We start from the raw sequence: 27,648 nt of genomic DNA, 5'->3' as shown, positions 1-27,648 counted from the left end.
GGGGAAGACCGGCAACAATCTCAGGTACTCATGCATGCACGTTCCATCCCCACCACCGTCATTTCGACCAGCGACACCATACTATCCTAGGTGCTATGCAAGTTATCACTGTTGACGCTCCGAAGGCGGAGACCGAGACGTGGGAGGGCAACGCAGTTGGAATTTCTATCTTACACATTCGAGTGAGAACTACATAAACGGAGTCATCCTCATTCTCTGTTTTCCTCTTGTTCTCCTTGACTTTAGTTTATTTTTTCTCTCCTTGGGGCTGTACATACATACAGGTCGAAAAAGTCTGGCGTACAAAAAGCACATTCCACTTCCATCGTATTTGTTTCTGGGCGGTCATTATCCCTTCATATCAAGACCAAGACGCATCATTCCACCCTGAACGACAACTTAGACCGCATCCTTTGTTCCAGTACCTTGGTTGACACATACGCACGTCTTCGCCACTACCACTACTACCACCGCCGCCGCCCATCATGCAACCCAAGGCGCCCGAGAAGAGCACTCCGGCCACCAGCCATCCCGACACCAACGGTCACTCCAAGAACGGCCACTCGAACGGTCAATACTACGACATGTCATCTCCGTCGACGATCCGTCAGAAATTCCTCACCTCCCCTTCCGACCTGGGCGTCGTCCTCGTCGGCTTCTCCGGCGGCCAATGCAAAGAAGGCGTCGACGCGGCTCCCACGGCGCTCGTGGCCGCAGGGCTTCTCGACCAAATGCGCGACGAACTCGGGTATACTCTCCACGGCGACACGAGCGTGCATGATTACAACCAGCTCCGCCCGTCGTCGGACCCCGAGTACAGGGGCATGAAGAACCCGCGCGCCGTGAGCGCAGTGACACAGCGACTCGCAGGACAAGTCTACGAGCAGGCCCGCGCGGGACGCATGGTGCTCACGCTCGGCGGCGACCACAGCATAGCCATTGGCACCATCGCGGGCACTGCAAAGGCGATTCGCGAGCGGTATGCCGGCAGGAAAGAGATCGGCGTGATATGGGTCGACGCACATGCGGATATCAACACACCCGAGACGAGCGAGTCGGGAAACGTGCACGGTATGCCCGTTGCCTTTCTGACGGGGTTGGCCAAGAGCGACGAGCGCGACATGTTTGGATGGTTGGAAGACGACCAGACCCTGAGCACGAGTAAGCTCGTGTACATCGGGTTGCGGGACGTGGACAGAGGCGAGAAGAAGATACTCCGCGACAACGGGATCCGCGCGTTCAGTATGCACGACATCGACCGGCACGGCATCGGACGCGTCGTCGAGATGGCGCTGGCACATATCGGTGCCGACACCCCCATACATCTCAGCTTCGACGTCGACGCGCTGGATCCCATGTGGGCGCCGAGTACCGGGACACCCGTGAGAGGGGGCTTGACGTTGCGCGAAGGTGATTATATTGCCGAGTGCGTGCATGAGACGGGCCAGCTTGTTGCCATGGACTTGGTCGAGGTCAATCCCAGTCTGGAGGTCGCTGGGGCGAGTGAGACGGTGAGGGCGGGTGTGAGTCTTGTCAGGTGTGCTCTCGGTGATACATTGCTATGAGAAAGCAGCGTAGCATCGTGGCTTGAGGGAAGAGCGGATGCCGCAAGACATGGGAATCACGATGAGAGCTGTTTGACCGAAGTTACGAGAGACGAAACATGAGAGAACAGGACCCACTGCATTTTCCTTGAGCTCCAAAGTAAGGCACTCAGGATAGAATTTTGGAATAATAGATGGGCGAGCAAAAACGGTTGGATGGAGTCCGGAGGGGCAGGGGGTTCATCAGCCTCGTGCCGACTAAGTAAACTAGCGCCATGCAAGGACTCATGGTAATGGGATTGAAAAGGAGTCTCGGGAAGATTAGATGGGATATGATACTGTATCAACGGTAGCAACAGTAGTTCATAGTATCCCGAGTGACAAGGTCTCGCTACTGCCTCTCTCAGTGCATAGCGCTCATCATGCTCACTATGGCATCTCAACTCTTCTCCCCCATTATGAGGCGGCGTAATGTCTTCTCAGCCTCTGGAGCACTCATCTCGCTTCTTCGTGGGTGTCTCATCATCTGACCCATCAGGAACTGTAGTTTTCCGATCTTGCCCTTTTCCACAATATCCTTGACTTGTTGTGGATGGTTCTGGATGATATCTCTCGCAATTGTCTCGTACGTTTCAGGGGACATCTCCACGTACATCAGCTCCTCTTGACGGATGATGTCCGAAACCTGTCGATCATCACCATCAAAGATCAGCTTCAGTATCAATTTGGCGGATGCTCCGGTGATAGCATTCTTTCTCAATTGATGAATGATGTGGGCGAGAGACTTCGCTGGGATCCTATCGCTTGACCACATACTCTCATCAGTTGAGAAGAGTGAGCCCACTTCATGCAAAACCCAGTTACCAGCAATCTTTCCGACATCAGTTTCGTTCACTTCAGGGGCATTTAGACTTAGCAACTCGGCGACGACTTCTTGAAAGTAAATCAACCTTTCGCCATCGTCAAGCGACTCCAGAGTTCTTGCGTCCGTAACGGAAAGTCCATAATCTTGGACCAAGTGTCTGACAAGGACAGCAGGTGTCGGAGGCATGCTTCGAGCCACATGGTTAATGAGATCAAGGTCGAAGGACAAGGGCGGAATATCAGCGTCGGGCATATATCTGTAATCGACTTCACCTTCTTTGCCACGAAGCCTTCGAGTTTCGTGTGGATGAGTCAAGGACCAGCCTCGAGTTTCTGGTTCAACCACACCGCCGGATTCTAAAAGCCTGATTTGACGGTCTCGCTCTGCCTTGATGGCATCTTCGATGCCTTTGAGAGTGCTGAGATTTTTGATTTCCGTTCGTTGGCCTAGACCTGATACACCGCTGTACTCGAAACCGCCATCACTGTCTCCGTTCCGACGGCGGACAGAGACATTGACGTCGGCTCGGAGTCCGCCTTGTTCCATTCCAGTGGTGACAGCATCGACAGCGTACAGCAATGACTGAACCTTGCGGACATATGCGGCTGCTTCTCGAGGGGAGTGTAAGTTGGGGAGCGAGATGATCTCAACCAAGGCCTGGCCGCAGCGGTTGAAGTCTACCAACGTTGTGTGTTCATCTTCCTCTTGACTTCGCGCCGTATCTTGTTCCAATTGTACTTGCTTGATATGCACCTCGACTACTCGTCCCTCTTCCAAGCCATCATCAGACGTCAAAGTGACCAGGCCGTCTCTTGCGAAAGGATGGTAATATTGAGTGATCTGGTAGCCTGCAGGTTGATCATGATAGAAGTAGTGTTTGCGGTCGAAGTAGCTGACTGGTTCAATGTTGCATCCTAGAACGATGGCTGCTCGAAGAGCTGGTAGGACGACAGCCGGTTGGAAGACTGGCAAAGATCCCGGCAGAGCAATATCAAAAGCTGATACATTGGAGTTTGGTTCGGACGTCGCGACGGTTGAGGCAGCTGCACATCATTAGCAGGTGCTTGCTTCGGTTTGAGACACTGAACTTGCATGAGAAGAGCTTTCTGGCCGCGTTGAGCTGTGCATGAATCTCGATTCCAACGGTCAACTCCCACTCGTCGAGAAGATCTTGCTTTTCAGGCGCTGGGGGACTTGAAGCCCTCTTTGCTGCCTTGGCAGCTTGTTTCAGTTCTTTGCGAAGAGGCCGACGATCCTCCTGCCATTGAGGTTGCGAAGAGTGGAAGGTCCGCGATATGGGTACGACTCTTGAACTACCGCATTGCTGGAAAGGAAAGTACCGGCACCGGGAAAACGGGCGCATCCAGCTCATCCATCTTTGCTGCATAGACTGCTGAAGACACCAACATCGGCAGGGTCAGCGCCTGGATATTAGTGGAAGCCCTGCAAGGTGTGGTTCTGGTACCCAGCTGGCCGGGGAAAGATTTCTGAGGAATTACGCGCTCTTATCTCATGTTTTGCCGTACAGGAAGGCTCGAAGGGTATGAGGGGGAAATGTTTCACCGTAGTCCGATTTCGCAATGAATGACCAAATAAACACTGCCGCTTCCATCACGTTCCTATCAAAGGCCAAAAAATCAATAGAAACGTCTCCCCCTACCACTTCGTTGGGATCAACTTCTGTTTGCTACACTATGACCGCATGATCTCATGAACCACGACCGTCAAATTGTCTCCTACGACCTCCAAGGCAGGAAGATCTCGTCATTTTGTTGGTATGCTTTACACTCCTCCAGCTCTGAATATCATGTCTGGACATGAGTACCAACCTGATCCCCCGTCTCCAACTTGGGACTCTCTACCCTAGGCTGTTCTACGGATCAGCACCCAAGACTATGGCTGTGGCTACGTCGGCTGCCATTGCAGTATTGCTGGGCGCTGGAACAGTCTACCTCTCACGGTGTTATCTTTTCGCAAAACCGGATTCTCGAGATGAGGCGACGAGCTTAGACGACAATGATCATCCTCTGCTCAAAGACCATTCGGAAAACCGTTCTTATGAGACGGGATATGCCAGATATCCTTCTATCAGGATCTTCTACCACCCGCACGCTCATGCCGAAAAGCTTCAGGCTATAGCGGACCTGCCTCTCCTAGTTTTCATACATGGTCTGGGTGGATCATTACCTCAGTTTGCTCCCTTATTAGGCTCCTTAGTCAACGTCGGGCCATGCTTCGGCATAGAATTGCCTGGACACGGCCTCTCTGCTTTCTCGCCAAAGGACTACAATGCCTACACTTTCCAAGCATTTGTAACACTATGGCGAAAAGCCATTGAGGACATCTGCCGCGAGAAAGGCCACAAAAAGGTTGTCTTCGTGGCGCATAGCCTCGGATGTTCGATCGCCGCGACGCTCGCTACAGACGCTCAGTTCTCTGTGCCTGTTGAAGGAATCGTCGGCCTTTGTCCTAAAGCCTTCCCGCCTGAGCCATCACAAGTCACGATGGCCAGGAGATTCCTCTCTCTTCCAGACACGGTTTTGAACATCGTTCGATTCCTTGATCGAAGAGGCGGAGTCAACTCTAAGAGTGTGGAACGGATGGCCGGTAAAGGTGCTAAGATCGACCTCCGTCGCCTCCAGCTGGCTTTCAACAGCAATTTCAAGACTGCTGTTTGGAAGCGGGCAACACTTGGATGCTTACCAACATACGATGACTCCGGTCACCCTGTTGGTGGCCTGCCCGGCAAAGAAGTCTGGTCCAAGATCAAAGTGCCGCTATTCCTCATCGCAGGCGAGTCCGACACCGTCACCAAACCAATTGAAGTCAAACACATCGCCTCGTACCTCAGCAAGCCATTGGAAGCAAACACCGACGCACCTACAGCAAGCAAAGCTGTCCCAGTTGCTGACGATCCGACAACGAACAAGACGGACTCAGCCGTCGACGAGACCGACACAAGTCCTCACCCGCCTACATCAGATTTGGATCGAGAACCGGCAGCTTCCGACCAGACATTCGGCACCATCCCCTCCACGAGTGAGATGTCCAGCCACAACAGCACGATCGTCAAGACCGCCATCCTGCCCTCCCCCGCCGCCCACGCGCTCATGTACGACCACTCCACCTACCGCACCGTGGCGGGTCTCATCGAGGACTTCCTCTCCCGCTACGTCTCCTCTCAACTCAGCCTGGGCTGGCAACTCCAGAAACTCACCACGTCGGGGAAATGGGACGTCAAGAACCTCGAGAAATGGCGACAAGTCACGCCCGTGTCCGGCCCCATTGGCCCTGGCGCGCATGGCCTTTTCCGCGCACTCAAGACCCTCCGCGAACAGGACCCCGTGCACACGCCGACGGTGTTCCTCCGCGAATGGCGCGAGCGCATCTTCGCCGTCATCGACATCAGCCACGATAGTCCCGTGTACGACACCAAAGCCCTCGAGCGCGGCGGGATCGAATATCACAAGTTCCCGACCGTGAGTAAAGTCCCGCCGACCCCAGTCGAGGTCAAGGATTTCATTGCCCTCGTCGACCGCCTGCGCGGCGAGAATGGACACGGGGACAAAGCGATCGGCGTGCATTGCCATTACGGGTACAACCGGACGGGATTCTTCATTGCGTGCTACTTGATAGAAAGGGAAGGCTACAAGCCGCAGGATGCACTGGATGAGTTTGCAAAAGCGAAGCCGCCGGGCATCAAGCATGATCATTTCATTGATACCTTGTTTATGAGATATCATGTTGGCTTAAGGAGGGCGAGCACTATCAAGTAACTAGAATTTATGAAGGGTTGGCCCTGGTGTATGGAGTGTCAGGCGAGGAGACAGGGAAGTGTACGGGATTGTGGACTACGTGGTCCAGCATAGACTCATCTGCATTAGCACAATGGGAGACAGGCCTGATGATGAATGTGTTCAGAGCATTGGATTGGCATCGAACAAGAGAACTTAACATATTGAAAATCCAAGTTTTCTGATGCTTTGTTTCTGGCATCCCTGTCGTTGTCTGGCCGTATCTGATCATCCTGTCGTCGTCCCACTGCTGAAGTACTACACCTTAGAGATCCCTGGATCCCCCAATGCCATGCAGGCTGCGTAAAGCTATTGCCCGAGTGTATGCTTGCATTCCTCATCACAGGACATCAGTCCACAACGCCGAAGCATGATGGTAGTGATGCTGGTCAGATACTTGTGCTCGATGCCTCCATTTCATGCCAAACCTTCGTCTCTGCGCTCACCTTTAACCTTCAGCAACAATCCGCCGCATAGCAGCAAAATTTGCTCGGAACAGTCTCCACGGGCTCTCCCGATTGACAAGTCATGTTCCACGCTCACAACAACTTCAAGTCGACAAAAGCCTTCAGCACAACCCCGTCAATTCTAGTTAACCATTCATGCTCAAAGGTTTGCGGGCCGCCTGCTCGTTCCATTGTCAACCGCAGCCTACTGGCAATGAAATGCCTGATGTTGATTGTATAAATCGGATCAGCATTACTTATTGCCCTCTTTCGGCCGTCTTCGGGAGTCGCGTCCGGCCACTCGGGTACATATCCTGGTCTGTTATGCCAGAGATAATCGCCCTCGCTTTCGTCGGCGGCTTCCTGGCCCAATTCGACAGTAACGTCTGTCCATACAGTGAGAAGGGACTGGAGGTTCTCGAGCATGAGCTCTGGGAAGGGCGGTGTCGTGGCAGTGAGGAGATTTGTTAAAGCAAGAACCTGCAGCTTCTTGCGCAACACGTCGCCGACGCTGTCGATTGATTGGAGCCATTCGGTCAGAAGCCAGTGTGTGGGTGTTGGTGAAGAGGTCGAATTGACGTTCGCGGCAACAACGGCTTGAACGAACTGGTCAGGTGAGAGCAGTGCGATGCGGGATAGTAGTGTGAGCAGTGTAGTTTCGCCAGGGCCGATGATGTCTGGTGGTCTGCGGTTGGGTCGTGGGTCTTGATGATACTCATGTGCTTCTTTCAGCAGAGTGAGAAGGGTTGATAAATATCCCGTGTTGAGCACGGATTCGAGAATGTGCGTAAGCGCTTGATGCGAATCGAGATTGGAGTGCCCTTCAACGGCGATAGTGGCGACTAGGTTGTCGAGGACGTGGGGAGCCAAAGACGCATCCCGAGCACGACTGGAGGAGAGCACGGGAAGGAGCTCCTTCATTGACGTAAGTAGTGGTGTCAGAAATTGAGGTGCAAGTACGGTGGTGGGTGAAAGAATGGTGTATGATTCGACGATTTCGAAGATCTGCCGAAGGAGTTCGCTGCCGATGCCCAGGAGTGGAAGCAGGGAATGAGACAATGCCAGTAAATCTGACGATACTTGGTCGGACGGTGTTTGCTGTAAAATGGCGGACCACAAATCAAGGGCTTCCTCCAAGAGGTAGACAATGGCATCGGATTCAGGCTGGACAGAGTCGTGGATGATGGGAATAATTGCAGCGTGATAGGACAGACTCTTCTGCCCTAAGCTGTTGACAATGGCCGTGATCATGCTCAAAATAGCTTGCTTCATGAGATGCTCTTCGCCCGAGTCCGCCCATAGCGGTGGTAGCATGGACATGATGTCCTGAGCATATGGCTCTATCTGACCTTCCAGCTTTGTCACGGCCACCCTGACTGTTTCGAGGAGTGCCATTTTCGTCTCAGACAGTTCGGTCTCCGCTATCAGGGACATGAGGCTCTTCAATATCGGGTCGGCATAGGGCTGAAAGTCAGCGATCTTGAACTCGAAAGGCTCCAGCACGAGGCGTAACTGACGGCCAGCCGTAACGCGGACAACCTGATCATTGAGCTGCTCGCCGCTAGCAAGAAGGTGTGTGAATATCTGGTATACCGCGATTCTGTCGATGATCTCTGGCTTGATAGGCACCCACTGCCCAAGCAATATAGCTGCGCGTCGTCTTAGTAAATTGTAATTAGGCTGATTCATCTGCACCTCCGGGACAAGCGTTGTGCGGAGGAAGCTGTTGAAGTCAAGGACATCCTCAAGGCATGCGGCGGCTATGCCGATGGCGGAATACAGGCTGTCCTTCAAGAGGACATTTGTGTTTGTGGTGACGGCGTACTGCCGGAAGACATCAAGCAACCGCGGTACGAGCAACTCTTTGAAGTTGATAACAAGGTCAAGGAAGAGCTTCTCTGAGCATGAGCGGATGGAGAACTCCCATGCATCTGCAATCTCTTCCTCCCTTCTCTCCCACTCGTCAGGCTCTTGCTCCCAGTCTCTCAGATCCGAGGGTCGCAGGACAAAATACTGCGTCACCAAGATCTCCATCAGCTGAATTACAAAGCCTTCCGTTAAGACACTATTCTTGACGAAGTCCACTGCCTCCTTGCGGTCCTCTTTGTCTTGTGGCGTCTGATATCTGAAGGTCTGGACAGGATTGAACACCATCTTGCAGCACGCCCGGAACAATAGCAAGGCTTTCAATGATAGCTTCTCGAGGGGTGATTCGTCATTGGCATCTCCATTCCGGTATACGGCCCAGTCGAAATTACCTTGAAGGGCAGCCTTGGAGTCGGTCTGACTGATGATACTCCAGGATCGGTTCAGAATGTCCGCGCAACCCAAAAGGACGAATGAGGCCGGGTGATTGCGCGCCATATCCAGGTAGAGTTTGGACAATTGCAAGAGGTGCTTCGTTAGCATTGTTTTCAGGTCAGACGGTTCCTTTTGACTGAGAGCGGCCCAAAAGCTATCTTGATGTGATTGCAGAAGAGCCCAGAATTGAGTAACGTCTGCTTCCCGATGTGGGCTTTCGAAGCCTACAACAAGCAGACGCCTCAAAGTCTTCAGGGCCGAGTGGCTGTTCCGTGCGCTTTCCAGCTCGAGAACCGTTGAAGACGATTGCCATCGCAATACCAAATTGACATAAAGAGTCCCAAGCACGCGCAGAAGCTCAGACGACACTTGTTGAAGGCTTTTCTTTGTCCGTTGGAGCCTCCCCGATGCCAATTCCTTGATGACTTGTAAAGTTATCGTCAAGATATTGGATGTATGAAGGTCGTTTTGACCGGCAGATTGGAGGTGCTGAATGATTATTTGGATAACATCGGGCCAGTCATGAGGGAATTCGTAGCGTACAATTTTTGCCAGCATCAGAGCGTTCTGAAGAGCGAGCGCTGTGACTGGTTCTCGAACGCCAGCTTCTATCGATCTGGATTTGATTTGCTGCTTTTCGTTCTTGTCGATAGCATGGGTCGCTGTCTTCCGCCAATATTTGTCAATGCCATTCTTGAGCTGAATGACGGCTTGAAATCTGACTTCCTGGTTGAGGGAGAGGTCGGCATAAATATCCTGCAAAAGCACATAATAGCCAGGTGTCTTTTCCCAGTTTCCAAGTTGTTGAGTGGCGACTTTTAATGCTTGAGCCGTGGGCTGTGAAGCACTGACGAGGGTAGAGATCACCAGTTGCCTTGAGAGAGGATTGGTCTCGCCCTCAGCTTCGATGGTGAAGGAGGGCATTTTGACCACAATCTTGACCCAGGCATAGAGATTCGACGACGATATGAGAACCTACAACCACGGCGCCTGTAGAGTAGCGATCCACAGATGCACTCCGTATCGGAATATACCAAGATGAACCTCCCAAGGCTGATGTTGAAACAAGTTTCAAGGCAGTTCTGATTGGGCCAGAGGCAAAGACGTTCGGGAGTTCAGAGATCTGGCACCCCGTCTTCTGTACCGCCTGTACTTAATAAAGCAACGAGTCTGACAACGACATTTCTTGGTCATTCACGGTCAATGTGGCTTTATCACTGCTTCATCCATGAGCAAGCCTTTTGTCAGACACTGCCTCATCCTTCTGCAGGTGCGGCTCGCCCATCATGGCCCAAGCCTCGGCTGCGTTGGTTAATTGCATTTCGACAAAAACTGCGCATTTTCTAATTCCGATTCTCTCAAGCCTCCCCCATGACTCGTCCAACATGACATCGAGCAGCTTCGCCGCTGCTCAAGAACGCATCCTAGCACGGCAGAGGACCAGGCAGCAAGAAGCTCGAGCTGCGCAGCCACGAACCGAACTCGGCCCCGGCCGCTCTCTCACACGGTTCGCTCACTCCTTGCGCCCCGAATTGTCAGCTTTCTGGTCGACGTTGTTAGACTCCGAGGGCACGCGGCCAGCTTTTCGGGTCGGTCAGGTTGATGCCGAACTGCTGGATGAAGAGTTACTGGGACTACTGAAGACACAAGTCGCAGATGGCCTCAAGTACCTCGGACCGCATCTACAGGACGATTGGTCACAGGAGATTCTCCTGACGCTGAGAGCCGTGCTGTTCAAGCTCTCCATATGGGACAATGATGCGTCCTACGGTGCATCTCTCCAAAACCTACGATACACAGACGCACGAAAGTCGAGTCTAGCCCTTCCGAAACCGACCAAATGGCAGAAAGCTCTATACGGTTTCATTACAGTTTTCGGAAGATATGGATGGGACAAATGGGAAGACTGGCTGATTGATCAAGAGCGAGGGTACACTGCGCCTTCTGAAGCCGTTCAGCGGCTAATGCGACTGACCTCTTTCGCCTCTACCACTCACTCTATTGCTGCCTTCTGCTCCTTTCTGGTGTTTTTGGTCAATGGGCGATACCGCACTCTCACAGACCGTCTGTTGAGGTTGAGGCTCGTTTCACCTTCCAACCAGGTCAGCCGAGAAGTCTCATTTGAGTATCTCAACCGGCAGTTAGTCTGGCATGCGTTCACCGAGTTCTTGTTATTCCTCCTTCCACTTGTTGGAATAAGTCGATGGCGACGATGGCTTGCAAGAGCTTGGAAGAAGACCAAAGATGCAATGAGATCTGAAGCCCCTGTTGAAGATGAGGAGGTGATCAAAACTGGTCCCCTCGCGTTTCTACCAGAGAGAACTTGCGCCATATGCTATCAGGACCAGAATCCTGCATCAACATCTGAAGCAGAAATACTAGGAGCCAACGTCGGCGCCGGAGGAGGCGTCATCGGATCAGCCACTACCGATGTCGTCAATCCATATGAGACCATTCCCTGTGGGTGTATTTACTGTTTCGTCTGTGTCGCAACCAAGATCGAGGCCGAGGAAGGTGGGGGCTGGTCTTGCTTGCGATGTGGCGAGATTGTGTACAAATGTCAAGCATGGGATGGCGATGTCGTGGTTCAGAAGAAATCCACTTCCAAAAACGGGAAGTCAGTAGGCTTCTCTGTGGTCGAGAACGAACAGTCTGAGAATCTCAAGGAGGGACCTGTGGAAGACGATTCCGAAATGGTCGAATCAACTCTTACCTCGAGTCAGTGGTCAATGCCGGAAGAAAGTACTTCAAGTGGCTGAATTTTCGTGTCTCCTCGGCCGACAGGGGAAACCACTACGCCATTCGCTGCGGCAGTCGCTCAGCCCGGTGACATGCTGTTCCGTAAGACGAAACCGAGGCGGTACTCACAACATCCTCTACAAGTTACAGCTCGCGGCCGCGAGAGAAAGCTCAGTCTGCGCCATTGACATCCCTCGCCGATTCGGATCCGTCGAAACCCAGATCCGGATGCAAAAGCGTGAGAAAGCGGCGGGGTTGTCAAATCCAGCCGAGCACGTCAGTGTTGATATGGGACCGACAACGAAGTCACATTGACCTCAAAGTTGGCATTTGCGCAACTACCTGCGCCTACCCTGGCTTCAGCCTCATGCCGAAGCGATCAAAAGTGCTCTGGATACGCCTCACTCCCAACTCCCCGACGAAGACTCTATTGCTCTGAGACCCTTTGCCTCAAGTATACGTGGTTCCATTCTTGATCAAATTCTCAAAGGTCTCTTTGTCATGCCCAGGAATCACTTGACCCCGGGTAGTCCTTTCCAATTGTTTTAGACGCTGCGTACTCTGGAACCAAGCTGGATGATCTCTTGCAAGCCAGCCTTGAGGGATACCATCGCGCCACTAAGACAATGTCAGTCTTTGGAACAGCCAAGAATGGGCTGCTTACGTTTTCGATGACATGGCAGTGGTCACTGATAAAGAGGAAAGTACCACTATCAGGCATATTGATTTGCATACCAATCAGTCCTGCGGCAAGTCAGTCACGCTCAGCATCCGTTCAGTCGGCCTGCTCACCATCAGTATGGCCCGGCAAATGATGCAATGTAATTCCCTGGCAGAAGTCGATGGTCCGGTCGTCGAAAGTCTTCCAATTGCTGGTCGCCGTTAGTACGCTACTCGGGTTTGGAAGGGATCAACCTCACAAGCTCAGCTTGAGATAATGCTCAAGATAAACGCCAACGTCAGCTCCCGTTGCGACGGACCAGAAGGCGGCTTTCAACTCTTTGTCGTGGACCCAAACCTCGACATCCTTTCTGTCCAGAAACATATCCAAGCCTCCCGCATGGTCTAAATGCAGATGTCCAATGATGATTTTCTTGATATCCTCCAGCTTATTGCCGGTCGCTTCGACAGCCGCCTTCAGCTCATGTCTGGGCTCGTACTTGATCCGAGAAAACACATCGGCGACCTGAGGACCCCATACCTCTGGGTAGTCTTTCCCACAACCCGTTTCCCACAGTATCAGTCCTTCATGGGGATGTTCGATCAGGATGCAGTACATTGGTAGTTCTCGTCGCTTATTCACAAACGACCTATTCTCGGTGCTCTTGGTGCTTGTATTGCCACCTCGCACCACAAAAGCTTCGTCGCACTCCAACCAACCGACCTCCAGGACATGGAATTTAGTTCCCTTTGGACACACATTGGAAATGTGGTTTGGTACCGCCCCACGGTCGAGCTGAGCTTGTATTCCAGACATGATGGGCAATCGAAAATTCGCTTACAGGTTTGGATGCACAGGGATGATCAAGAAAGTCGATTGAGAGAGAGGCTGCTGGACATAAAACGATGCGACGATCTGAGGGGGCTCATAATGGGTTCACGAAGGCCCCGCACTGGAATCTTCAAGCAAGTCCACAAATTCCTACCTGGTGCGGAGAGTGGTGAAGCCTTTGACGAAGGAATAAGCGCGGCACCGGTTAAACAGGACTGGAAGTGGAGCAAGACAAGCGAAAGATAGCTCTGTGGAATGGGAAATCCATCTCGAATGAGCAAATCTGATGCGAGCTCGCACCAAAGGGACGGGAGATAGAAGGTTGAGGTGGGGAAGGAGGAAAGGAAGCATTTTCGGATTGAGTGGAGGTCACCATCATCACTCATCTTCGCCAATTACGAGTACCGCACTACTTCAACTCGAGCTTCTCGTTCACCCATGACTCAGCAATACTTTTTCCTTTACGTGTACTCGCCATATTCTAGATGTTGTTAGGATTCGATGAACATCCGGCCTCGAACATCGATATAACAGTCTTCATCTATATGCTTCGCGGCTGGAACAGAGCGAGATAGCTCTCTCATACAAGACCCGCCCTTGGAGTCGCTTCCGTGGACCGCACGACCGGATGACACAGATGAAAGACTACCCATACGTCATGTTTACCAAGCGAATTCAGAATTCACGTTGAGCTTCCGGTGATAAAATCTGCTCTAACTCATGCACCAAAGCTGCCGTCAGATTAGTTACAACCCCCTTCTGTCCTAGTACACCAACAAGCAGAACGCTTGCCGTTTAAGCAATTCCCCAACTTCCTAAGCGATCCGTGCCAAAGCCGAGATGACGTGTGTAGATCGCTGCTGAAGTTGAATGCCATAGTTGCACCTCTGGGACTAGCATACCTTTGTACGAACTGAATATCAGCCCAAAGTCCGAGTTGGTCGACGATGCTCGACCTGTCGAAAAAGCTTGACATAGTCGTGGTCGGCGGCTCCTTGGCCGGCCTTATGACATCGATCCCATTGAAACGCCTGGGGCACCGAGTAACCATCTTCGAGCGCTCCCCGACACCATTGCTACACGATCAAGGCGCAGGTGTAGTCGCAGGCGGAGAAACTCAAGCCTTCTTTCACAAACACGACCTGTCAAAGAGGCCGATTGAAGTCACTTCGCAAGCACGTTTCTACCTTGACCATGGTGGCAAAGTGATCGACCGCGAAGACCATCAGCAACGCATGACGAGCTGGGACTTGCTGTATTATGTTGGAAGGGCGAACTTTGATGCCGTGAAGAGTGCATACTTGGAGCAGGTCCCTTCTAAACAGGATGGAGACGGGGAGGCAAGCTACGAGTATGGCAGGTTAGTCACGGCAGTCCGTGACGTGGGTGACAAGGTCGAGGTGGTGTATGAGCGGACCAGAGAGGGTGAGAGTAAGGACAATGCTGGCCAACCCTTGACCATGATGGCGGACTTTGTGATCGCTGCGGACGGGCCATCGTCACATACACGAAACATGCTTTTGGGTGGGCAAGCCGCAGACAGGAAATATGCTGGGTACGTTGCATTCCGTGGCACCGTGCCTGAGTCAGAATTATCGGAGGCCGCAGCAGCAGTTTTCGTCGAGCGCTTCACTTTCTTCCACGCCGACGGGACGCAGGCATTGTCGTATGCTATTCCGGGGAAAGCCGGCAACCTAGACAAAGGCACACGACTCGTTAACTGGGTGTGGTACTGGAACGTCGACGAAGCGTCTGAAGAATATAAGGAGCTCATGACCGACGTTGATGGAAATACTCATCGCTTCACGCTACCAACCGGAGGCAAGATGCAGCCGTACGTATGGGACCGGCAGAAGAGTCGAGCCAAAGAAGTCCTGCCTCCACAGTTTGCTGAAATCGTGGGCAAGACACGAATGCCGTTTGTACAGGCCATTACGGACGTTCAACCGCCCGACAAGGGGACCAAAGTGGGCAGGTTGCTCAATGGCAAGGCTGTCCTCGTTGGAGATGCGCTGGCCGGCTTCAGGCCACATACGGCTGCGAGCACGAGCCAGGCCGCATTCCACGCATTGATGTTGGAGAGAGTGTTCAAAGGCGAGATCGATTGGGCACCATTCGAAAAAGACGTTCTTGATTTTGCTTGGAGTTGGCAGCGAAGAGGTGTGATGCTGGGGAATAGGAGTCAGTTCGGGCACCATCCCTTTGCTGACGATAGGTCCCAGAAGAGTGCGCCAGTGCAGAGGTCGGACCTCTGGATGCAGAAAAAGCAATAACCCTCCTACTCTGTACCTCCCATTTGGAGGTTCTGGTGACTCCTGGCTTGGGAGTCGGGCGACCTTCGGACGACTGAATCATCATACGATCGACCAAACCTAACAGTCTCTTACACCACCCGCGGGGTCACAAGCCATCATGAAAGATTCAAGGAATCCAGGGTCCTGCTGGGGGCAGAATGCACTCGACAAACTCAATGAGCTGACAGTCTCCTGCGATCAGGATGTGTGGGGACGAGTGGCGCTAAACTCGGTGTCCCCCCTGGACAAACGTCTCGATTCACTGATGCATACTCAAAGCACAACACGATTGATGCCCTATTTGTGCGTGTGTTGCCCTTCATTGACACCAGGCCTCCTCTCAAGAACGGGTCCTCCATCCTCCCTTATGCTCGAGTCGACTTCCTCCGCAGCACGTCGCTCTCTTATCTGTCCGGCAAGCTCTCTTGCACGCCCAGCAGTCCTTACCGCTCTTGCCCAGTCAGCCAGCTTTGGCGAAAGCTCGCTTTCCATCTCCAAAAGGTGCATGCCGTGTACAGCCATGTACGGAAGAGGTCCCATCAGCTTGAGGTCTGGCACGATCCAGGTAGCCATGGTCTTGCAGCTTAGTATGAGGGAGATCCTTTCTTCAGGCTCCAATATCTTCGCGGCCTCGTCCATGACCATTTGAAAGATCTCTGAGGGAAGTGACTCAAATGGGGAGTAGTCTCTTTCGCGGCGTGGCGTATTCAAAACCTGTGAATATTTGGTCAGCTGCCAACTGCGGCATAACACGGTCTAATGCTGATGTACTGATGCTGGAATCGAAAATCCCATTCCTTCGCTTTGAGACAGGGAGAAACGCTTTTCGAACTTCTGGTGGAGAAGTGAGATCAGGCAACCTATCAGAATGTTTAGGGCGAGCAGGAGCACAACAACTGTGTCAAGGAGACTATCCTAGGTCAGAAACAAGATTCATAAAGTGAATTCTAGTTGTTTTGTTAAAACATCCTGCTCAACGAAAACAAAACAGACAAACAAGCAAGGGCTGCAATCAGAAATCACGCAGCCGCAAACCTGCGCAGCGTGGGTAAGAGGCTGCAGGCTCAAACACAGTATACGAGTACAAGGCTCACGCTGGTCATCAAGGGGCGTGGGCAAACAGATGTGTTGTCCAAGGTCTGCCACCGCTCAGAACGTTTAGGGGAGCGAGCCTTCGTTGTTGTGTGCACGTTTGGTCGAAGAGAGCCACTCAGTCTTTGTATAAGACAGCCTTCAATGATGGATGAAAAACGTAGCTCGTTCCTGGCGAGCACATCAACAACATGTTATGCAGCTGGAGGTTCCGAAATGGCGAAACCGACAGCCAAAGCAGCACGAGGCTGTAACCCATAGATCACGGAGCAGGTACCGTTCTTGACTGAGAGGAATTCCTTCTTCAGATCGGACATCCTGTGATTGAAATCAGCGGCATTGGAGATAAAAAGCTGAGCTCTGCAGAGATGATCCGTGGAGCATCGTGTGTTTGTCGTTGAATGTAAATCAAGCAGTTCCGTTCCATATCACTGAGATTCTGTCCTTGCAAAGATGCTATGGACTGAATTCTTTTAGAAGGCTAGACCGCACGCTAAGCCGTTAGCGTCTCCCTAGTCGACTAAGTCACTTCCAGGGTCCGTTTTGTGAATCATCGACTCTCATCTCACAGCCACACACATCAACAACCTCTGTCCTACAATATCCTGCTCTCAAACCAGACTCGTCTACATCTTCTTCCCTCACACTACACACTCAGAAAGCTACACACGAATCAGAGCTATGCATCGTCGCTCTTTGCGCCTCTACCTACCCACCAAGTTTACCCCTCTCTAACCGCCACATCGCCTCGATCTTGAGAGCAGCGTCTCTCTTCCAACTCGCACATGTCTGACGAGGAAGATACCCTCTCATGGGATCTCGACTCTGCTATCAGCCTCCTCAAGAACCTCTCGCTCAAATCTCGTGATCCTTCTGTTGCGCCTCAGCTTCTCCATCCTAGCTCCGATGGAGACAAAAGCCATGAGAACAACAATGTGTCACTCGGTGACTTCACCAGTCTTTGGAACTTTCTTGGTCGCCCTTATACGGCAGACGAAGAGCAGGTGTCGGGATTGGTCAAATACGAAGTCAATAACGAGCCCGTCGCTGAACTAGATCTCAACCAGCTGAACAAAGGTGTTCGGTGGCGAGATGAAGTGGACGGTGCAGATCTAGAAGATAATGTCGAACCTGTTAAGGTCACGGCTGCATATATACGCAACAAAAAACGGGCAGAGAGAAGAGCAAGAGCAAAAGAAAGAGTTGAGAAATTAGCTGCTCAACAAAAATCTACATCAGACACAACCGATCTCGAATCTGGCGAAGAACTCGAGTCGCTGCGTAGGTCGCCAGACCGAAGAGCCGTTATTGACGACATCCTCGGTCGAACGAGACCATCTCTCCGCGACAGTTCTCCGCCAACGTCGCCATCACCACCAAAAGCAGAAATCAGAACACCTAAACGTGACTACCCAGTCTCGCACCCATTCCTTTGGACTGCTCCGGGCGTCCCATCCACATCTAAGCGTAGTGCCATCGCTCCACGCGACGGCCGTTCTTCTCAAGAACGTAAACGAGCACTCATTTCCGAGTTAGCGCGCCAGTTCCCCGAAGTGAAGAAATACCTGAAGAACTCGGGCCTTCTCGAACCTGCCTTTACGCCCTTGAACGTCTCAAACATTGGCATCCACGTCTTCGTCGACATCTCCAACATCTCGATAGGCTTCCACGACTGCTTGAAATTAGCACGTGGCATGCCGCGCGAGACACGCCTGAAGCGTGTTCCTCTGTCCTTCCACAATTTCTCTCTCGTGCTCGAGCGAGGCCGCCCAGCCGCCAAGCGCGTGCTGGTTGGATCGGACAAATACGCCGCGATCCAACAGGCCAAGAGCATCGGCTATGAGACCAACATCCTCGAACGCGTGCACAAGGCCAAGGAGCTGACGCCGCGACAGCGGAAGTACCATTCCACCGGGGAGACGAGCGGTTCTGAAACGAACACCTCTTCTTTCCAAATGCTAGGCCCGTCGACGCCGACGCCGACGCACGCGGCCGAGAAATGGGTCGAACAGGCTGTGGACGAAATTCTGCACCTGAAGATCCTCGAGTCGCTGATCGACGCCGAGAAGCCGAGCACGATCGTCCTGGCCACGGGCGACGCCGCCGAGGCGGAATACTCGGGCGGGTTTCTCAGAATGGTCGAGCGCGCCCTTGAGAAAGGGTGGAGCGTGGAGTTGGTCAGTTTCAAGATGAACACGAGTAGTCTGTACAAGAGGAAGGAGTTCCGGGCCAAGTGGGGGCCGATGTTTAAATGGGTCGAGTTGGATCCGTATGTCGAGTTTTTGATCGACGAGGAAGATGACTACTAGCTTTACGAGGATTTGCCTCACTAACCTCAGTTCTGGGCTTCGGCTGGGCGGGGGCAGGGCAGGGAAAGGGCTTGGGCCATGTCCGGTCTGATCCTGGGTTCGATAAGATCCTTCATGGAAAGCAGAGTTCGAGTTTGACGTCGAGTCACGCGTCGAGTCACGGGTTTGAGTCTCAACATGTTCTCTTGCCGCGACATCTGCTGGACTACACGATTGATCGAGACCATCCACGAGTACACAGAAGAGTTGCTGGAGGTGCAAAGCTGGACTAAGCTATTGATCAACCGTCCACGTGTACACAGGAGAGTTGCTGGGGTGCGAAGCTGAAGAGAAGATACGTCTGAGTACACAGAAGAGTTGCTGGGGATGGCAAAGCTGAAGAGAAGAGAAGATACGTCTGAGTGAAACAGAAGCAGACTCTGTTCGTCGAAGAACAGTTCTGGTACCAGCTTACTTTATCCAGAGTGGTATAAGTACAGCGAGGTCATGAGCCTTTGTCGGTGTTCTGCTCTGCTCGGTTTTTCCCTCAGAGTATATGTACCTAGGTATATCTCTGCATCTGCAGTCTACCAGTGCCATCTGAACTGTGCTGCTAGCGTATATAAGGTAGCGAGCTGAATGGAATGGAAGGCGAAGGCGAAGGGAATGTCCCACGCACGCCCACGTTACCGATCTATGTCTGGCCTCCTGAACATGTGCCTACTAGCCTTCCATTTTATGCAATTCTGTTCTTTTCGGCACCGCTCCTGTGAAACAATGTCGCTGCACAAACCATGTGTGCCCTGGAGCCGATGCAAATGTTCCCTTGAGGATAAACCTCCACGCAATGCATCGCTGCCATCAAATGATACGCCCGACTCAATTGTTGACTATACAGTATCCGTTGACCCATGCTTTTCCCGAGCGAAGCTTGCGAATTGTATTACACTTTCTTCCCCTTCAATCCACCCAACCGCACCCAAAGCACAACATATACCACCGTGCCACCTGCCAATATCGCCCCTCCAAACCCTTGCATGCTCCTGTATCCGTCATTCGCAATAATCTGACCGGCAATCGGACTCCCAATCAACGTCGCCACAGCCGCGACACTGAACAGCGCGCCCGTCCGCACCCCGATCTCGTGAATGTTCGAGATCTGCGCGATCACCGCAGGAAGTATACTGGCGACAGCACCCGAACTGAAGCCAAATATACAAGAGTACACGACCGTCGCAGCGGTGCCGCTACTAGGCACCCACAATGCCAATGTGATGACAGATGACAGAAAGGACATTGACAGAAACACATTGAAGCGGCCGACCCGATCGGCAAGGAAGGGCGGGATGGTTCTACCGAACGTGCTGGCACCGTTCATGATCGCGACGAGGTATGTGGCAAGGGAGTTGGGAACGTGGTGTGCCCGACTGGCCAGGATGATGAATGTGAATGGGACGAAGAGCCCTACATACCAACCAGTCAGTTTTCCAAATTCCGCTGCGAAAGAAGCAAGGTCAACGTACCAAGCCACGTAAGGAATGTGCCAAAGGCCAGTATCGCAAAAGTTGGTTCGGTGAACGGGCGAAAAAAGTCCATGGCCTTGACCGGTTTAGGGCGCGGCGGAATGCGGCTAACGACCGTCAAACAGGCGATACTTCCCAGGCCCAAGATTAGGAACGCGCAGATACGCATGGTCCAACCGAAGCCGACTTGTGGAATGAGCTTTTCAACCATGATCGGGAAAATGACACCTCCCAGTGAGGATCCTGATGCGGTGACCCCCAAGGCTAGAGCACGTTTCTTGAAGAACCATGTCGTGACGGCGGACATGGCAGGGTAGAAGAACAATGAGCAACCGAGGGCCGAACACACGCCTTGCGCAAGGAAGAATTGGTAGTACTCTTTGGAGATGGAAGCCATCATCAACCCAAAAACGTGGAAGAACATGCCTGCCAGAATGAGATAGCGTGGGCCGTAGTTGTCTGGTGGAAGTATCATTAGCGCACGAAGCGGAAGGAAGGTTCATCTCGAGCACACCATATAATCGTCCTACCCACACTCCACCGAAGAACATCATAAAAGATTCCATTGACGGAATCCATGCAACTTCTTGCGAGGAGTATTCCTTCAATTGATGCGTTTCGTAGTATGTTTGGAAGACACCAATGCCTGGGAATATTTCGTTAGCGATGGCCCTAGACGTGGAGTAGTAACCTTGGATGTGAAGTGATCAATTGCAAAAAGAACGAGGGACGCATGAGCAGGGATTAATCGCGCGCAGTTGCTGGGCCTAGCTACTCACAATTGATCCAGCCGAAACTGACGAAAAGACAACACACGGCTCCAGCTACAACGGTCCACGCCTTTAGTCCTCCTTCTGGGAAGGCTGAAGGCTCCAAAGGATTGGCCGGCTGGGACGAAACTGGTACTGCAACCTCGTTGTCGCCATAGTCGGTGGGCTTTTCTGAGATATCTGGCGCGCCTTGCTCCGAGGAAGAGTATTCGGCTGCTGGTAGATCGACGTCGATCGGATCCTTTTCGACATCCCTATTCGATATGCTAGAGGCTTGAGAACTTGTTGCTGTGGCTTCATGAGACGGCATTGATCCGGGCGCGATGGGTTCGCGGCTAAGAGTCATATCTGAAGTTTTTCTAGAAGGTGTGTTAGTGCTCGAAAAGAACGGTCTCATTCTGGAACGGTATTCAAAGCACACAGAAACAATGGTCGACCAAGCTGAACACCGGTGCAAATATCGAGGGTGGCGACGTACCTATCATATATTGTCTACAATGAACCAGGCTGTAAGAGTTGTCGATAAAGCTAAGGAAACGACCCTCGCCCTCGCAGCAACAAGCAACGTTTAGGTCCGTCCGAAGTATGCTAGAGGAAGGCGCGCTCCACAAATGCTTGAAGGATTGAAGGAAGAGTAAGAAGCAGGAGCTAAGAGACCTTGCCCGGGAAGAGGACGGTCGTACCAAGGCGGATCTTGTCTGCAGTCGCTCGTCCGTGGGGTTTCTGTTGGCATCATTGCAACGCTCTCTCGTTGGCGAAAAGTGGTCGACGACTTGCAAGGAAAAAGACGTCGTTACGGCCTTGACGGACGAAAAGCCGAAGGACCAGGTCGCGCATGTACGAAGCAATGGAGCCGGTGGTCGACGGTGCTGGATATTGTGCGAGTGGTGCTCCGCTGTTGACCGAGACAGCCAATGAACAAGGGGGCGCATGTACGAAGGAGTGTAGCCGATTTACGGCTTAGAAATGGAGACTGGTATCTCCATGTACAGACGTGAGCGCTACATTTTGTCAGTAAACATCAGGTTAATTCCTTCCACCACTCACCTATTCCTGCGCGACCAGAGTAGAGCCAGACGAGCGAGATAGTCCTCTGTAACCGGAATCTGCCTCTGAGCCTCGCAAGGCTGAGCCAAGAAACCAGCCAGGACTGACCCGTGTTTCACAGATACCACATGTGTCATGGTGCCCAAGCTCCCGGGCGCCAAAAGAGTCCCCAACAGCTGCCGGCGAGTGAGCGAAGGGCAGTGTAGTTTATCGCAGCCAGCGTTGCATAAAGTCGACTTCGAAGGTTTCAGTACACAGTGCATGGCTTTCGAGAAAGTCTTGCATGTGATCATGTCTTCGCTTTACAAACGAGGCCCAAGCGAAGTCGACGTCTCGTGGGGGCCAATCTTGACCATCTCTCATCCGTTTTGTAGAAGAAGGTCTTCCATGGGAACGGGATCATTATCAAGTTTAACCGATCACACTCTTGGTTTCGTCGTCAAGCTGCAGAGCAATGGCAGTGAACAGCGCCTATGACAGAGAAAAGGGAGTAGAGGAGCATATCCTCATCTTACCAGGCAACAGGTAACTGGCCTACGCTCACAATGGGCCCGCTACAGCACGAACCATTGTTGTCTTCACTGGCATCATGAGCGTCGGCACCGCACCCAGTGTGCCTGCACCATGTCGTGAGATCGGAGTGCATTGGATTGCGCCTACACTTCCGGGCATGGGGAACACCAGCAGACGTGACAAGAGAATGCCCTATCACGTCTCGCTTGCAAAAGATATAGCCGCCTTGCTCTCATATCTATACCCATCTGATGCCTTTGACGCTCTCTATGTCGCGGGTGGATCATACGGCACAGTCCCGGCACAGATGTTATATGGAGCATCATATGAATTGTTCCCTCCCGGTCGCAACATTGCAGGATGCGCCTTGATAGCTGGGTTCTCGCCGCTCAAACATCATAGCGACTACGCGAAGACATTGAGTTGGCAAAACTGGTTCTCGTATGGTCCACCTAAACAGCTGGTTCCGTTTTACCTTTTCCAGCGGGGGTTCGACTCATTATCGGATCGAAGTTGAAGAGCCTAGACGGTACGAAAACATTCCTGCAGCATATGCTAATCGACAAGATGGATGATGCAGAAAAATTGATGTTAGACCAATGGCTAGAAACAAATGGCCAGAGTAAGATGACTTTGTTGACCAAATGGCAAGAGGCATGATCATGTGTTGCCACAATTGGGACGGATTCATGAAAGTATCTGATGTGATACATTCCGACTGGGGCTTTAATCCGAAGGAGCTTGACGACCAACATTCGTCCAAGCCTATGCTCGTTGTGGGCTCGACCAACGATCGAGTGGGTGGAAGCGCCAACAATTGGCTTGTGGACAACTACAAGTCTGCCAGGCTGATGTTGGTGCCAGGAGGTCACATTTCGTCCCAATATTATATGGATGATATGTGGAAAGAGCTCATTAGCAGTGTGTGTGCAACACTAGGCCCCTCTTTGACGGCTGTGATGGATCTGACTCCAAGATAGTGATGGAGCGATAGGTGGACCATGACCCATACTTATAGCTCGCCTGTTTGGGAGCGGTCTCGCAAAGTGCAGAAATGAAACGATGTTTGGGTAAGAGTAGTTTGGATTCATTCAGGAGAAGGAGAAGGAGAAAGTCGACAGTAGATGTCGCATAAAGGCGAGCGCAGGACGGCATTATTCCCCTTCCACAAAAGGCTAAGAGCTTCGACGGCCTTCCTGCTTTGAGGGTGATTTCTCTCGCCGCTTTTGATTCGCTGTTCGTGATGCAACTTTTCAACACATCACCTTTCTTCATGCCGGTGATGCCGGCACTATGAAGATGTCTCAATATTGACGTAGGAAAAGCCTAAGGCACAGCTTCGGCTACTCAAGGTCCGTTTCCTCTAGGGCATCTCGGGTGAATGCCCAGAATAACTTGCCGCACACATGAACTCCTCCAGAACCAAATAATGGATCCTTTTGGAAAGTCAGAACGTTTCATCTAGAAGCTGGCAGAAATGCATGCTCATTCTGCTCTCACAGCGAGCTTTCGGTCGCAGACCACTCCTATTTGGACTTGTCATGACGTTGTATAACGGCGAAGTCATCCAAGCAGCCAGCTAGTTCCGATTCGAAGATCTGGGTGCTGTTGAGTGCGATGGCTCTTCAGAAGTACCACAGGGGCAAAAGGCGTCGCCATGGTTCTTCCGACAACGAACTTCAAATCGAGGAAATGTCCCCAGATGACATGGCATACGATGGTGATACCGAAGTCTTGAGACCTGACCAGTATGAAGAGGCCGACTCAGATTTTGAAGATGACCGAGCCTTGAGACGACTCTGGCCAGATACAGACGATGAGCTTGCTGGAAGGCTACGACGATTGTCGTGCGATGCGCGTGCCCGTACTCCCAAAAGACAGCATGATGGAAGTCGTGGACAGAAACGGCGTTCGAAAGACATAGACTTCGAGCAGGAGACACCTCCACGAAAGCGAACGGAGATCGAAGTGTCCGAGCTAGTTGATGGCCAAACCGAACAACAACCGATCAAGCGAAGGAAAAAGAGGACTCCGAAGCCTAGTATGGCGCATCGAGTTGCTAAGAAGAAGGTGACAGGAACCTGGACGGATAGCTCAGAGAAAAGCGATGACCAGGATGCTGGTATGGAGTCCTCGAACTCGGCAACAGCTGATGTATCTTCCACCCCAGCGCCTGGCAATGCGAGCGAAGACGCCATGGATATCGGATGAGAGGAAGGACGATCTACAAGTTTGCATATTGACTTTGGGCAGCCATGATGGGTTTGTCTGACAGGAACACTTGTGGCTCATGAGAGGACCCTCCCAGATTTGAATGGAGGCCTGCCATGAATGCAAGAGGCAGTCTTGCAATACTACGCGAACGTGCACCCAAAGATCAAACTGCATGGAGTTTCTCATATTCATTATGTCGGAGACCCAATGGAGGTGCTGCTCAGACGCGCCTTGCAACTTAGGACACTAAAAAATATCAAAGAAAGAGGTCATGTTCATCCGTACATTGACGCTCTAGGAGCCACCTTGCATAAGCAATAAGTGTCTCATCGTGCTCAGAGCCTCACTCCCAGTTCAAAGCGACTCTATACCTGGCACGTGACCTGGGTAGGCTCGCCGGAACGACAATTCCGTGGAGAATGCAAAAGTGTACCTGACTAACGCCTTTAGTCCTAGCCTCCACATAGACCTCGCATACGTCATCACCCGTTCATGTCCGTGTGGAGTAATCCTCCGCACCTAGCTGTGGGCGGCTGTCACTTGGACTTCACGGCGACTCGAACATGAGAGAACTACTCGTATCAGTTTTCTTTTCATTTCATCGGAACATTTTCAGTCTCCTTGTCCTTCCATTGAGCCTTGAAACTCTGTAAACGACATCATCATGACTGGGAGACGCTCTTCCGCGCGTATTGCCGGACTCAAGTCCTCACAGGAATCCTCCTCTCCACCTCAACCCAAATCGTCGCCCCCTGGGAAGAAACGCAAGAATGAATCTAGCGGTACTTCTCCGACAGCCAAACGCGGCAAGAAAGCGAGCGAGCCAGAGCAGAAGAGTCTAGAGGAGACAATGCAAAAGTAAGTCTCCCTTCACTTTGTCGCGCGTGAACGCTGACGTGTCTATCAGTGGCAACAAAGCGGAAGAACCTGCCACAACAAATGCCGAACAGCACACCAGTCAACCTCCCGCTGAAGAAGCGAAGGAGGAAAAGCCCGATTCACAAGTTGGCGACAAGACCGAGTCCAAGCAGGAGGATGAGAAGCCAGATGCTGAAGATACCAAGATGACCGGCACTGGTGATGGTGAAGCAAAGAAAGAGGAAGACTCACAGCCAGCCAAGAAAGAGCCATCAGAGAAGAAAGAAGACACAGAGCAAGTCAAGACCAATGGCGACGCTGTCGACCCCGGCGAGCGTGGAGACGACGTCTCATCGAGCATTCTCGAGAAAGGTATCATCTACTTCTTCTTCCGACCAAGAGTCAATGTCGATGAACCGCAAGACGTCAATGATGTCGCTCGCACGTACATGGTGATGCGCCCCATCCCACTTGACGCGAAGCTCGGCGAAGGACCCATCGGTGACGCGGGCAACTGCCGACTTTTGGCTGTGCCAAAGAAGGTTCTCCCAGTCAGCGGCAAGGACAGATTCCTGTCGTTCGTCGAGAAGGCCAAGACCAGCTTCAAAGACCTCAAGGAGTCGTTCATGACTGGATCTGAATACGCCACTAAGACTCAGGGAACCAGCCACGTACCACCAGTCACACCACTTGCTGAAGGTGTCTATGCCATCACATCCACCGGTCGGGAGTCGCACATCGCCTACAACATCACTATCCCACAAGAACTTGGTGAAGTCCAGAAAGATCTCGGCATTCAGGAGCGAGGAAGTTTCGTGACCAGCGTCAAGAACCCCAACAAACCAGCTCCTGCCGGTGCAAGTCTGCCAAAAGGCCCTGACTATCCGCAAGAGCTGCTGGACGAATTCAGAAGCCTGCGCTGGAAGCCGTTGGAGCCCAAGTATCTCGACTATCAGAATACTCAATTCCTCTTGATCGGAGAATCTCATCACCACGACAAGGCTGTTGAGCAGAGACCCAAGGACGAGCGCCAAGGCAATGCTCCGCCAGAAGAAGAGATGGAGAAGTTGGAGGGCGAAAACGAGATTCGAATCAAGCATCTGAAAGGTACGTCTCACTCATGTTGCCCATCATCAGATCAGCCACTAACCAACTCTTACAGGGGACGATTCAGTATTTGTGGATCTCGGCATCACAGCCAAGGACTTCCCCAGGGTCCCGACGACCTGGTAATTGCTGTCCTCTCGTCATGCTGCATGACGAGAATTGGGTGGCCAACTTGGGGTTTGCGGTGTTGCATGATGATACGGTGGAGCATACCTTGGTGATCGGTTGCATATGACTAAGATTGAATAGACCCCATAGTCTCTCTCTCGCAGGCTGAACGCAAAGTCAGCTGTGATGTACAAAACTCCATTGAGTATTATCTCAACAGCCACTCCATTTCCGGCAAGTGATAAATACTTCGAGGTACCTTGTCAAGGGATAACAGGCCTAGGGCTGACCAATATGATTCGTGCCTTGTTGAATAGGTAGCTGTGGACTTGGCGAAGGCGAATACGCTGGCTGAGAAGAAGCTTATACGCAACTGCAAAGGCGAATACGCAATTGGGAAAGACGAATACGCAAGAGTGCCATACGCTTGACTACCTTAGCCAGGCCAAGCAGATAAGACTCTCTGGACACGATATGGATACTCCCTGTAGCCATTGTCTCGGAGAATGAAGTGGGTCCCAATGCTACAATACTATGTAGGTATGTCACTATGTAGGTATGTCAATATGTAGGCATGCCGCTATGGAGGCATGTCAGTATGGAGGCATGTCAGTATGGAGGCATGTCAGTATGGAGGCATGTCAGTATGGAGG

The 27,648-nt window shown here is 52.1% G+C and overlaps 13 protein-coding genes across 17 annotated transcripts in view; 9 read left to right on the top strand and 4 right to left on the bottom strand.

The window, feature by feature from the left end:
* The first annotated feature begins 124 nt into the window (after window positions 1-124).
* On the top strand, window positions 125-1,995 carry PV05_01430 (arginase). Its single transcript, XM_013466421.1, has one exon. It carries the CDS (start codon window positions 486-488, stop codon window positions 1,563-1,565), a length of 1,080 nt encoding a protein of 359 aa, XP_013321875.1. The 5' UTR covers window positions 125-485; the 3' UTR covers window positions 1,566-1,995.
* On the bottom strand, window positions 1,835-3,852 carry PV05_01429 (aspartyl/glutamyl-tRNA(Asn/Gln) amidotransferase, B subunit). The gene is made up of 2 exons (XM_013466420.1): window positions 3,502-3,852; window positions 1,835-3,452 (listed from the first exon to the last, which is right to left on the bottom strand). Exons 1-2 carry the CDS (start codon window positions 3,794-3,796, stop codon window positions 1,984-1,986), a joined length of 1,764 nt encoding a protein of 587 aa, XP_013321874.1. The 5' UTR covers window positions 3,797-3,852; the 3' UTR covers window positions 1,835-1,983.
* A 196-nt stretch (window positions 3,853-4,048) lies between these two features.
* PV05_01428 (uncharacterized protein) lies at window positions 4,049-6,710 on the top strand. Its single transcript, XM_013466419.1, has one exon. It carries the CDS (start codon window positions 4,227-4,229, stop codon window positions 6,183-6,185), a length of 1,959 nt encoding a protein of 652 aa, XP_013321873.1. The 5' UTR covers window positions 4,049-4,226; the 3' UTR covers window positions 6,186-6,710.
* Window positions 6,313-10,035, bottom strand: PV05_01427 (uncharacterized protein). Its single transcript, XM_013466418.1, has one exon. The coding sequence runs from the start codon at window positions 9,872-9,874 to the stop codon at window positions 6,743-6,745; it is 3,132 nt and encodes a 1,043-aa protein (XP_013321872.1). The 5' UTR covers window positions 9,875-10,035; the 3' UTR covers window positions 6,313-6,742.
* Window positions 10,036-10,320: 285 nt separating this feature from the next.
* PV05_01425 (uncharacterized protein) lies at window positions 10,321-14,091 on the top strand. The gene has a single exon (XM_013466416.1). The coding sequence runs from the start codon at window positions 10,336-10,338 to the stop codon at window positions 11,707-11,709; it is 1,374 nt and encodes a 457-aa protein (XP_013321870.1). The 5' UTR covers window positions 10,321-10,335; the 3' UTR covers window positions 11,710-14,091.
* PV05_01426 (uncharacterized protein) lies at window positions 12,012-13,210 on the bottom strand. Its single transcript, XM_013466417.1, has 4 exons — window positions 12,610-13,210; window positions 12,482-12,561; window positions 12,354-12,433; window positions 12,012-12,307 (listed from the first exon to the last, which is right to left on the bottom strand). The coding sequence occupies exons 1-4, from the start codon at window positions 13,164-13,166 to the stop codon at window positions 12,140-12,142; spliced, it is 885 nt and encodes a 294-aa protein (XP_013321871.1). The 5' UTR covers window positions 13,167-13,210; the 3' UTR covers window positions 12,012-12,139.
* A 37-nt stretch (window positions 14,092-14,128) lies between the features above and the next one.
* On the top strand, window positions 14,129-15,490 carry PV05_01424 (uncharacterized protein; the record flags this gene model as incomplete). The annotated part of the gene is made up of 1 exon (XM_013466415.1): window positions 14,129-15,490. One exon carries the CDS (start codon window positions 14,129-14,131, stop codon window positions 15,452-15,454), a length of 1,326 nt encoding a protein of 441 aa, XP_013321869.1. The 3' UTR covers window positions 15,455-15,490.
* A 1,651-nt stretch (window positions 15,491-17,141) lies between these two features.
* PV05_01423 (uncharacterized protein) lies at window positions 17,142-19,518 on the top strand. The gene has a single exon (XM_013466414.1). The coding sequence runs from the start codon at window positions 17,353-17,355 to the stop codon at window positions 18,874-18,876; it is 1,524 nt and encodes a 507-aa protein (XP_013321868.1). The 5' UTR covers window positions 17,142-17,352; the 3' UTR covers window positions 18,877-19,518.
* A 16-nt stretch (window positions 19,519-19,534) lies between these two features.
* Window positions 19,535-21,921, bottom strand: PV05_01422 (uncharacterized protein). The gene is made up of 5 exons (XM_013466413.1): window positions 21,627-21,921; window positions 21,158-21,507; window positions 20,893-21,024; window positions 20,379-20,837; window positions 19,535-20,319 (listed from the first exon to the last, which is right to left on the bottom strand). The coding sequence occupies exons 2-5, from the start codon at window positions 21,492-21,494 to the stop codon at window positions 19,799-19,801; spliced, it is 1,449 nt and encodes a 482-aa protein (XP_013321867.1). The 5' UTR covers window positions 21,495-21,507; window positions 21,627-21,921; the 3' UTR covers window positions 19,535-19,798.
* Window positions 21,922-22,784: 863 nt separating this feature from the next.
* On the top strand, window positions 22,785-23,225 carry PV05_01421 (uncharacterized protein; the record flags this gene model as incomplete). The annotated part of the gene is made up of 1 exon (XM_013466412.1): window positions 22,785-23,225. One exon carries the CDS (start codon window positions 22,785-22,787, stop codon window positions 23,223-23,225), a length of 441 nt encoding a protein of 146 aa, XP_013321866.1.
* A 127-nt stretch (window positions 23,226-23,352) lies between these two features.
* On the top strand, window positions 23,353-23,688 carry PV05_01420 (uncharacterized protein; the record flags this gene model as incomplete). Its single annotated transcript, XM_013466411.1, has 1 exon — window positions 23,353-23,688. The coding sequence occupies one exon, from the start codon at window positions 23,353-23,355 to the stop codon at window positions 23,686-23,688; it is 336 nt and encodes a 111-aa protein (XP_013321865.1).
* Window positions 23,689-23,992: 304 nt separating this feature from the next.
* On the top strand, window positions 23,993-25,208 carry PV05_01419 (uncharacterized protein). The gene has a single exon (XM_013466410.1). It carries the CDS (start codon window positions 24,326-24,328, stop codon window positions 24,917-24,919), a length of 594 nt encoding a protein of 197 aa, XP_013321864.1. The 5' UTR covers window positions 23,993-24,325; the 3' UTR covers window positions 24,920-25,208.
* A 234-nt stretch (window positions 25,209-25,442) lies between these two features.
* PV05_01418 overlaps window positions 25,443-27,648 on the top strand; it is a 2,587-nt gene continuing 381 nt past the window's right edge. For 2 of the 5 annotated variants that reach the window (XM_013466405.1, XM_013466409.1), the window contains exons 1-3: window positions 25,443-25,780; window positions 25,830-26,887; window positions 26,943-27,631. In XM_013466405.1, the coding sequence (XP_013321859.1) occupies window positions 25,587-25,780; window positions 25,830-26,887; window positions 26,943-27,013 (1,323 nt within the window). In that variant the 5' untranslated portion in view covers window positions 25,443-25,586 and the 3' untranslated portion in view covers window positions 27,014-27,631. The remainder of the gene's footprint in view (window positions 25,781-25,829; window positions 26,888-26,942; window positions 27,632-27,648) is intronic. The other 3 variants (XM_013466407.1, XM_013466406.1, XM_013466408.1) reach the window with 3 other exon arrangements.

Source organism: Exophiala xenobiotica (assembly GCF_000835505.1).
Source record: "Exophiala xenobiotica strain CBS 118157 unplaced genomic scaffold supercont1.1, whole genome shotgun sequence".
In the NCBI taxonomy this organism is placed as follows: domain Eukaryota; kingdom Fungi; phylum Ascomycota; class Eurotiomycetes; order Chaetothyriales; family Herpotrichiellaceae; genus Exophiala; species Exophiala xenobiotica.
The sequence above is the reverse complement of the archived record's forward strand: the minus strand, read 5'-3'. Positions and strand labels throughout refer to the sequence as shown.